Source organism: Drosophila willistoni, assembly GCF_018902025.1.
Source record: "Drosophila willistoni isolate 14030-0811.24 chromosome XR unlocalized genomic scaffold, UCI_dwil_1.1 Seg144, whole genome shotgun sequence".
In the NCBI taxonomy this organism is placed as follows: Eukaryota; Metazoa; Arthropoda; class Insecta; order Diptera; family Drosophilidae; genus Drosophila; species Drosophila willistoni.
Window position 1 is genome coordinate 6,299,650 of NW_025814057.1, and position 11,468 is coordinate 6,311,117.

Sequence of the window (11,468 nt, forward strand, 5' to 3'; positions counted from 1 at the left end):
TTCATTTTTTGTTTTTTTTTTTTTTTGTGGGGGTTTTAAAAATAAATACATACAACAAGCTGCACAAAAAAGGTTTCCGTTTTATGTCGATATTATCACATGTTTTAAAAATTTATTCTTTTATTTTAGTCTCTCTCTCTCTCCCTCTTTTTCTCTCTAGCTTTTTTTTTTTGAAGTTGGAGATGGACTCTGCTATTTAAACGGAATACAATGCGGTTTTATTTTGCTTAGATGTCATATCTTTTGCTTTATGTACTTGATTTTTGTGTATGTGTGTGTGTGCGTTTTTATCACATTCTAAATGACATGATTTTTAATCAAAGGCTTTCTTCAGTCTGGCTATTCTTATCTCATTCTCAAGTTCGTACAAGTGCACTTGTTTAAACATTCGAAACGTTTGCTTAATTAATAAAAATGTTAAACATTTTTCTCAAAGTTTTTGTTTTTTTTTTTTAGTTTTTTTCTTCTCTCTTTTTCTCGTTTTCTGTGAGTTTATGAGTGAAACGTGCCCTTTGTGTTTTCTGTCTCTTGTTTGTGGGATTTTTATGCCTTCATTAATTTCAATTTCAGTTTCAATTTAAATCGCAAACTATTAGTATAAAAAAAAAAACTGTTTAATTAATCTAAATCGCATGATGCAAAAGTAAACATTATAAACCTCCCCCACTCCCTCGCCACACACACTGAGAGAGACACACAGAAAATGTTTGAACCGAAAGTAAAGAGTTAAACGATAAGAGTCCCTCGGCTTAAGTCTGCGTATTCGAATTCGATTCTCTGTTGTCACCTGTTTACCAGGTGAGAATCCGCTCAGTGTTGTTGCTGTTGCTGTTGTTGTTGTTGTTATTTAACCCGCTGCCCACAGCAGCAACTGAAACGTCGACAGCAACGTCGACTTCAACGACCTGAACGACGTCGTTGCGTTTGCTTTATAATGGTAGGACTTGAAAATTTCAGAGTTCATTTGCAAATCTTTCGCGATCGTGTCGACAGCGTAAATTGGAAAAGTCAAACCGAAAAGAAACAATCAAGAAGTTTTTGTTTAAGAAAAGTGCAAAAAAAAAAAACATTGCTGATAAGGATATATCCATCATACTATACCGCCTATACATATATGATTTGTGCAAAATGTTGAAATTTATTTGCCCTATATTAGTTTTAATTGTGGCGTAAGTGAAACTGAGATAAGCAAAAGCAAAACAAACACCTCAAACATTTGCCCATGGTCAATAGTTTTTTTTTTTTTTCGTTTTTTAATTTTTTTCCCTCCTCTCAAAGTACATACTTCATATTCAAACCCATATATAGACCTTGATAAACACTCAAAACGCATTTAAACGCCGGCAAAGTGTGTCTAAAACATATAAATGATATGTGGGGGTCTATTGACATAAACTTATCTAAAGATTGTAATCTTTTTAGAAATTTATATTGTTTTGATATGATAAAATTCGCATTGTTTTATGTTTACTTATATCTAATCTTATCTAATTTGCAGCATCCATGGCGATCCAGTGAGTAAAACCCGTACCTTTCCCCAAGACTTCTTATGGGGTGTCGGCTCATCGGCATATCAAATCGAAGGCGGTTGGAATGCCGATAATAAGGGTGAATCCATATGGGATCGTATGGTTCATACATATCCCGACAAGATAGTCGATCAATCGAATGGTGATATTACATCAGATAGTTATCATCAGGTAAGAATATATGTTAATATATATGTATAAATGCAAATTTCCATGTCTGATGTTTTGAGGAAGTGCCAAATCGAACCGAAACAATGTTTGTCTAGGTCAAAAATTGTTGAAAACTGGTTTTTGTTAAATTATAGTTTTTTTTTTTCCAGTTTTTTTGTTTTTTTGTCAGAGGCATTGCTCTCTTTGTGGGTTAATCCATTATCTAAGCAATTATATTACAAAGTATGTGTGCATAGATTAGCTGTCAATATACTAACAATAAGTATATACATATTGCTTAACCAAGTGTGGAAATCTACTTGACAAAGATTCATCAATTATGATCATAGCATAGCATTTGCATAGTATTTTTAGCGAATGTCTCTAACGACTCCAACTAGTTGCTAGTTTGGATTATGGTTTATGGTGGAGACACCTGTTTTTTTAGTTTTCGTCCACTATCTTAGTTGACTGGCGAATCGTTAAGCGCATTGCCGCCTTTGATTAATTAACTGAATAATTGTAATTAATTGTCAACTTTAGCCTGATTGACTTAATGTGTTGTAGGCGTGACTTGTTTTTGTAGTTGACAATTCATTTAAAACGGAACTAGAGTAAAATCTAACCAACACATTCCATATAAATGATAAATAAATCAACAAATGAAGTGTGATAATAAATGTAGTGGAAAGTTTTTTTTTTTTTTGCAATTAGTAAGGAAACTTTTAGCATCTAATAAATATATATTTGCATGATAGGAAATTTACTTCAGAATTTAAGAAAGAAACTTATTTCGAGCAGAGAGATATTTAAGGCTTGAAAAAAGGCATCTCCGACTATAAAAGGTATATAATATAAATTCTTAATCAATATGAAGTTAAGAAATGGCAGCTGCCTCTTTAGAGCATTGAGTTTTATACTCTTTTTTTTTTGGGAATTTATTCCATTTAAGATGAAATTTCGTGAAGTTTTTGTTTTTAATATTTCATTATTTAGGATTTTTTTCAGGAATTGAAATTCAAATGTATTGAAATGATTTAAAATTTATTCGGCTTACTATTTCTTGGGAACAAAGTGGTCAATAATAGACCTTGAGATACGATTAATAGGAAGAACTAATTTCGTTCCTTTGTAGTTAGGATTAGTAATAAAGTTGAAGCGATATGGTAACTATGAACTCGTTTTATCAAGCTGATATATACTATTCTCTATAATGTTAGAGATTCTTTGGAAATTCTGGCATAAATTTAAATACCATGTTATTTGTCAGAATTATTATTATGAAATGTAAAACCTAATTTTTAGTTTTACACTCTCATTAGTCACTGTGCCAATTTTGATCGTAAAGCTTTCGTGGCAACAATCAGTCTCTCCATATTATTATAATATAATTAGTCAGATAATGTAGATTTTGTCCGATCAGCTACAGTAGGTTTATTTTTTTGTGAGTCAGTTATTGAAGTTTGCAAATAAATATATATAGATTTCGGTTAAACTTCGGTGACATTTATATGATTCGATCTGATATAAACATATTTACAATGTGCAAATAAAATCAATTAATCAGTGCAACATTTTAGACTGATATTCCTGGAAATTGATCAATGGACTTTGTTATATACCGAGATATGCAGTTATTGCAAAAACTTTTCCATTCCATTCGAAAGGAGTTTAATGGAGTTCAAATTTGAAAATGTTCAAGACATTATCAAGAATCTGTTGAAATGGATTAACTGTTAGTTATAAATAATCAACAATCAAATGATTCTGATACGAACAAGAAGTATGTACATATGTATATATTAGATTAGAGTCCAAAAATATAAACAAAAGGCTTAAATATTCACAACACCCAAACAAACATAAGTGTGTCGAAGCAGCAAGGTTATCATATAATATTATACGATCCAGATAATGGATGGATGGACGATTGCTATGGCTCTCTGTCTCGCTCTCTCTTTCGCACTCTATATATAGAACATGCAATTTTGTAGTAGACTGACAATTGGTTATATATCATATAGCCTCGATCTTATCGATTGCGAACAAAGTCATTGCCTAACTCATATTTAATGGCTGATTAATTGATTTAGCATAACTTATCAGAAATACCGTCCAGCCCCCCAACCTCCAACGCCCTCTTATACGCCTTATGCCAATCAAAGTGGACCTGCTGCCTGCTGCTGCAGGTGTTGTTATTGTTGTTGGATTCGATTGATAAATGGCACTAAATATGTTAGTTTGGTGGGCCATACGCCTCCTTCGTGTTGCGATTGCATTTCAATGCAAAGTCACATAATTAGCCTAACTAACTGACTAGCTGACAGGCAGACAGACAGGCAACAACACAATAGCATGGAGACTTGATCTTGGTCAAATATTTCAACCGGTTGACCTGCATTTTTCTTCTCCTTCTCTCTCAGTGGCGACGCGATGTCCAGATGGTTAAGGATCTGCATGTGTCCACCTATCGTTTCTCATTGTCGTGGACTAGAATCATGCCCGGCGGCTATATGAATCATGTTAGCACCGCTGGCATTAAGTACTATAGCAATCTGATTGATGAGCTACTTAGATATAATATCACACCGATGGTCACCATTTATCATTGGGATCTGCCGCAGCGTCTGCAAGAGCTGGGCGGCTGGACCAATCCAGAGATTATACCCATATTCAAGGACTATGCTCGTCTAGTGCTGGAGATGTTCGGTGATCGTGTCAAGACCTGGACCACACTCAATGAGCCATGGCATGTGTGTGAATATGGCTATGGGGTAGACTATATGGCACCTTCATACGATTTTCCCGGCATACCCGCCTATCTCTGTACCCACAATATGCTCAAGGCCCACGCCGAGGTGGTGCACATGTATCGTGAGCAATTCCAGAAACGTCAACGTGGACGCATGGGCATCACCATCGACTCGTCGTGGATGCAACCGAAAGACGCCAATTCACCGGAAGATCGTGAGGCCTCGGAACGAGCCCTGCAGTTCTATGTCGGTTGGTTCGCCCATCCCATTTTCTCCAAGGAGGGCAATTATCCCAAAGTTATGATCGATCGCATTCGGAATTTGAGTAGGGAACAAGGATTTGGCTCTCGATCACGTCTGCCAGAGTTCACCGAGGAGGAAGTTCGTCGCATCCGCGGCACAGCGGATTTCTTTGGCCTAAACTCGTACACCACTTACTTGGTCCATCCAAATGATCATAATAATTCGGTGAATTTCCGTGTGCCTTCATTCGATCACGATATGGGAGTGGTGCAGACCAGAGATCCCAATTGGCAGGGTTCTGGTTCGACTTGGCTGAAGGTGAGTAGAAATTTCTGGTTCTCGAATTTCTTCGGTAATAAACTGTTCACTGTCTTTCCAATTCCTTCCATTCTTAGGTTGTTCCTAAAGGTCTTTACAATCTGATCAGGTGGATTCATCGCGAATACGATGGCCCTGAGATTATTATCACCGAAAATGGAGTAAGTGATCGCGGTGGTCTGGAGGATTATGCTCGCGTTGACTATCTCAATTCGTATTTGTCCGCCGTATTGGATGCCATTGAGGATGGCGTTAATGTCAGTGGCTATATTGTCTGGAGTTTGATGGACAGTTTCGAATGGAAGGCCGGATTCACCGAAAAGTTCGGTCTCTACCATGTGGACTTCAATTCGCCAAAACGGACACGTACACCAAAGATATCGGCCAAAGTGTATGGGCATATTTGCAAATCCAACAGTATCGATTGGAGCTATAGACCTGTTCTGGATGAGCAGCAACTGGTGGCCATGGCCCAGTTGCCGGCTGACGATGACTCATTGGCCAAGGCCTCGGGGGCAGCATCCACGGCCACAATTTGGAGTTGGAGTCTGGTCTTGCTGATGGTGACGTTGGTGGGGCTAAACACTTGGCATTGCTAGAGCGGATGAAGTTAAAGTTGAGAAGGGAAAACGATTGTCAGTTGACTGTTTTCTCTCATGTTGTTGCAAAGTATTTTTTTCCATTTAAGTTTTGTCTAACAACCAATTATGTATGTATGTATCTTCTTCTTTTTTTTTTATCTCCCCCCTGTATATATGTATGTAATTTTATGTGTAAGCAAGAGACTCAAACTGAATAAAGAAATTTTTGTGATATTTGCAAAAGTTTTTGCAATATCTAGGTATCAATTTTCAAAGAGTTTCTTCAGTGTTTTTAATTTATTGGCTTTTACATTTACATTTTACGATCGTCTAATATTCAAAAATTATGCGTTTTGCGTGAATGAAACACCGCAGGGGATCTCGTTTGATTGGGTGAGACAACAACAATCTTGATTTGAAATCTGGTATACGAGAATGCTGTCAATTTTTCGATACTAAATACCAAAATGACGTCAATTTATTTTGATCACAAACGCATGAATCACTTGGTGTTTCCTTCTACCTTTCGTTTTTTTTTTTACGTAAACGGAAGTATTCCCCCTTTTACTTTTTGTTATTAAGGTACAAATTGGCTAAAATGATTCAGCTATAATCATACCCTTTTCCTCTATAACCATACAAATTGGTTAGAGTATTTCGCCTTCATTCAAAAATTAATGGTTAAGAGTCTCTCTCTCTCAAAAATCAAAATAAAATAACCGGTAAAGCACTATGTCATCTCTTATCTGATGGGATCACTGGGTTATATACAAAGGAAAGTTTTAATTGGAACTTAACAAGCCAAATAGTTGATGCTCTTATACAATTTCTTACAAATACATTAATTAGAATATTCAATTTTGATGTTTTGAGTGAAGATACCCAATATAACTAAGATTTAAAAAAAATAAAAAATTGCCAAAAAGAAAGATTAGGATATTACATTCTAAGAAATGGATGCAAAAGTTATGAAAAATAGTTTCAACAAACTTTACGAAATATATTTTGGGCAAATTTAGAAACAACAATTGTCAAATATATTTCCATTTAGAATAAAAACTTTCTAAAAACTATTTTCCTTATTAGTATAAAAACAAAAGACTTCTAGAATCTCATTAAACTAAGCAAAACTCAGTCAAGGATTGAAAAAATAAAATGAATTTCTTGTCTTTGATGGGAATTTGTAGTAAAATTGTTAGTCAATAAGAAAGAGTATTGCAAAGTCGTTGAATGTTTAGAACTAAGGAGATATCCCCGTCACACTGTCATGGCCTCCTTCTGTACATTTGTTTTAGTTTGTTAGGTGTCAATTTAGTTGGGATTTTTATGCCTTCATCAACATATTTGTATGTTAGTTTATGCGTGAAGCTCACATTTAGTTTGGGTTTTTTATGGCTCAACTAATTTGTATCAACGGTCTCGAATGCGATACAATTTATGATAAGCTGCGGTCTGCGATCAATCTGTTATTGAGTGGTCAGTGAAAATTCCCCGCCTCCTAGATACATATGAATGTTTTGAATGATATGCAAATGAGTAAAAGCAAACAAAACGATATTACGAATAATAACAATAATCTCAATATATCTCCCAGTCACCACCTGTTTGCCAGATGAGAACAAGTTGTTGCTGTTGCTGTTGCTGTTGTGGTTTAACCCGCTGCCGACTTCAATTGTAACGCCGGCGTCGAACTCGACGTTTGCTTTAAAATGGTAGAACTTAAAAATTTAGACTTCATTTGCAAATATTACGCGAACGTGACAAGATCTAAACGAAAAAGTTGTAAGCCAACTCTAAGAGAAAGGCTTAACAAGTTTTCATCAATAGCCAGTGAAAGTGAAGTGTTAATCACAAGGATACTTCCCCACCCCAACAAAAGGATACTCAATTCGAATAGTGCACAAAAATGTTGAAAATATTTTGGCCAATTTTCTTTGTAATTGTCGCGTAAGTGAGATTCTCCAATTCAATATCGATCGAAATGTAAAACACGACAAAAAATTATATAGTATAGATAGTCGAATTCCTGCCTTGAGCTGCCAAAAGAAACAACAAAATAATGAAACCAAGGCAAACTATTAAATACAAAAATAAAGCATTTGAAACCCGAATTGCTTAAATAAAAAAAAAGTCTCCCAATGACCTTGATAAAACCAGCAATTGATACAAAGCGAAATTAAATAAAATCCGACTTGGCCATAAATTCGAAAGTTGTTAGAAATTTGGAATTATTTTTTGTTCGTTTTTTTTTTTTATTATTTTATTTTTTTTTTTTAAGAGTTTTAGCATATAGATACTAAGTGCTTTTAATTAAATTTAAATCTTAAATGCTTCCAGCATCCATGGCAATCCAGTGAGTGAGACACGCAGGTTTCCCCAAGACTTCTTGTGGGGGGTCGGCTCATCGGCATATCAAATCGAAGGCGGTTGGAATGCCGATGATAAGGGCGAGTCGATTTGGGATCATTTGGTCCATACGCATCCCGAGAAGATCGATGATCAATCGGGTGCTGATGTAACAGCAGATAGCTATCATCAGGTAAGTCAATGCCAATTGAGGTAATCGAGTGGAACAACAAGCCATTGAATAACCAACTACATGCACTTGGATGACAGACTTAGACAGACCTTAATTATTCATGTTTAAGACAACCTGCTCGATAGCCAATTAGACGTCATATAACAATTAGATTAGAGGCTAATAATTCATTTTGCGGGTCATCAGACATGCCAGTGGAATTTTTAGCAACAATGTAGCATCAATTATGTACCAAGTATTGGCCAGACACCTGTGTTGATTATCAGAGTTGATTATCCGAGTCAATTTATTAACTAAATCATTTGCATACATAAGTCAAGGGGAACACCGGTGCGTAATGTCCTCCAAAGACGTGAATCGGGGACCAGATAGATTACATTATTCCATTTTTATAATCATTTTGTGGTCATCATAACTGGTTTTAAGTCACAATTCGCATATGAATCGGAAATTGCAGTGGATTCTAGGCAAACAGATCGTATAATGATGAGTAAGAGTGAGAAAGGGGAACACCACTGCGTAATGTAACCTGGTCCAGTGGGAGAGGCGGAAAAAAACCCGAAAAGTGGAATCTTTACGCAGTAAACTGGTTAGATATAAAGCCCTAAATGACTTACTTTGGAACAATCCTCTTTCGGTTCATCATATTTCTAGGTAAATTAGATATTTCTGTTGGTTTTAAATCATTGAGTCATTACTCTAGTCATATTTATGGCTAATTAATTAACCTCTCCTCTAGCGTCTCTCTATATGTATGTATCACTCCCTTGGAAGTTTTACCTCAAACGATTTGGAGCTGCTGCTGCAGGTGTTGTTATTGCTGCATTCGATTGATAAATGGCACTAAATAGTTTGGTAGGCCATACGCCCCCTTCGTGTTGCCATTGCATTCAATGCAAAGTCACATAATTAGCCTAACTGACTGACTGACTGACTAACTGACTGAAACCGATACCAACACCGACACCGAGTTGATCTTGGAAATTAGTAGTATTGAACTGGGGGAATTGGACTTGGCTTTGGCATGTGTCACCAATCAAAACTGAGCAAACTGACCAACTGGTTTCTTGTTGTCGGAAATTCTTGGCATACATTTTTTTGGTCACTAATTAAAATTCTTTTTGGTTAAATGTTTTTGCTTTTGCGTGTTCTGTTCTGCAGTGGCGACGAGATGTCCAGATGGTCAAGGAGTTGCATGCGTCCACCTATCGTTTCTCATTGTCGTGGCCCAGAATTATGCCCGGCGGCTATATGAATCATGTTAGCACCGCTGGCATTAAGTACTATAGCAATCTGATTGATGAGCTACTTAGATATAATATCACACCCATGGTCACCATTTATCATTGGGATCTGCCGCAGCGACTGCAAGAGCTGGGCGGCTGGACCAATCCAGAGATTATACCCGCATTCAAGGACTATGCTCGTCTAGTGCTGGAGATGTTCGGTGATCGTGTCAAATTGTGGACTACCATAAACGAGCCATACCAAATCTGTGAGATGGGCTATGGCTTGGACTATATGGCTCCGTCATATAAATATCCGGGCATACCCTCTTATCTTTGTGGTCACAATCTGCTCAAAGCCCATGCCGAGGTGGTGCACATGTATCGTGAGCAATTCCAGAAACGCCAAGGTGGACGCATTGGTATCACATTATCCTCATCTGGTTTTGCGCCCAGAAATCCAGATTCAGCTGAAGATCGTGAGGCTGCGGAACGGGGATTTCAATTCTTTGTGGGTTGGTTTGCCCATCCCATTTTCTCGCGGCATGGCAACTATCCCAAAATTGTGATCGATCGCATTCGAAATCTTAGCAAGGAGCAAGGATTTACACGGTCACGTCTTCCAGAGTTCACCCAGGCTGAAATACATCGGATTCGTGGCACAGCGGATTTTTTTGGCCTTAATACGTATACGACCTATTTGGCGACTACAAATGGTCATAATAATACTGGCAACTTTCCTGTGCCATCGTTTGATCATGACATGGGAATCATTTACAATCACGATGGTGTGGATTGGCCTAGTTCAGGTTCAGTCTGGTTAAAGGTAGGTTAAAATTTAAATTGTCTTGTGAAATCTTTGCTAGAATCGCCATCTATTTGCAGTCATATCCCAAAGGCATCTACGATCTGATCAAATGGATTCATCACCAATACAATGGACCCGAGATTATGGTCACCGAAAATGGAGTAAGTGATCGCGGTGGTCTGGAGGATTATGCTCGAGTTGACTATCTCAATTCGTATTTGTCCGCCGTATTGGATGCCATTGAGGATGGGGTTAATGTCAGTGGCTATATTGTCTGGAGTTTGATGGACAGTTATGAATGGAAAGCGGGTTTCAATGAGAAGTTCGGTCTCTATCATGTGGACTTTACATCGCCCGAACGTACCCGTACACCAAAGATCTCAGCCAGAGTTTATACACATATATGCAAAAATAATGGCATCAATTGGAGCTACAGACCCACTCTGAATAAAGAACAATTGGTGGCTATGGCCCAATTGCCAGCCGAAGACCTTGCGGGGATCAGTGGAGCCAAAGCCAACACTGGAACCTGGCATTGGTGTTGGAGTTTGACCCTTCTGGTCAGTTTGCTGAGGCGGGTGAGTGAGTGAGCCAGTTAGTTTATGGGCGTGGCGTGAGAAGGAAAGATCGTTGCCATATATACATTTTTTTTTTTAACGATTTTAAGCGAATGCTGTTTCAAAGTATTTCTTAAATTCGTAGGCTCGTAAACATAATTTTAAATATTTTAAGCCAGAGACTTAAACTGAATAAACCACTTTGTTGTGATACCATTTATAAATCATGTTTTGTTGGTGGTTTTTTTGCACAAAATAATAAATTAATGTGTTCTTTTGATTCTATTGTCAATGTGTACAAAAGACATAGGCTGATGTTGTGTGTGTGTGATCAATCGAATTTGTTAGAGTTTAATCGTTTGTAAGACAATTTAACATATGAACACACAAATTTAAAAGACACTTTATACATTTTTTACACCGAAACGTAAACTGTCTCAATGTGTTTCCGCTTTAGACATCAAAAGGCAACCAGACAAAAGGTCGCTAGAACAGAGTGCTCTTTGGGGTGACTGCCAATGGAGCGAGACACACAAAGCTCTGGGGTAATTGTAGGTGCACCTACCGTTTGGGGCTATGGGAAGATAAACCTCATGATCGTAAGGTCGCAAGTGGTCTTTGGTATCATTAGCTATGATTAAATTCATTGGCGTGTTATGATTATGCATATTAGGACAGACATGGGGGGCAAGCATCGACGTATTCTTCTCCAATCTGATCTGATCACATACACACAGCTGATCAGAGTTGGCTTTGATCATTTC

General features: G+C 37.3%; 2 protein-coding genes across 2 annotated transcripts; both read left to right on the plus strand.

Moving 5' to 3' along the window:
* Positions 1 to 556: 556 nt before the first annotated feature.
* On the plus strand, positions 557 to 5,852 carry LOC6638855 (myrosinase 1). The gene is made up of 5 exons (XM_023180443.2): positions 557 to 798; positions 958 to 1,169; positions 1,499 to 1,700; positions 4,103 to 4,993; positions 5,071 to 5,852. Exons 2-5 carry the CDS (start codon positions 1,129 to 1,131, stop codon positions 5,590 to 5,592), a joined length of 1,656 nt encoding a protein of 551 aa, XP_023036211.2. The 5' UTR covers positions 557 to 798; positions 958 to 1,128; the 3' UTR covers positions 5,593 to 5,852.
* Positions 5,853 to 7,348: 1,496 nt separating this feature from the next.
* Positions 7,349 to 10,928, plus strand: LOC6638784 (myrosinase 1). The gene is made up of 4 exons (XM_002062042.4): positions 7,349 to 7,521; positions 7,912 to 8,113; positions 9,275 to 10,165; positions 10,225 to 10,928. The coding sequence occupies exons 1-4, from the start codon at positions 7,481 to 7,483 to the stop codon at positions 10,735 to 10,737; spliced, it is 1,647 nt and encodes a 548-aa protein (XP_002062078.2). The 5' UTR covers positions 7,349 to 7,480; the 3' UTR covers positions 10,738 to 10,928.
* Positions 10,929 to 11,468: the final 540 nt, after the last annotated feature.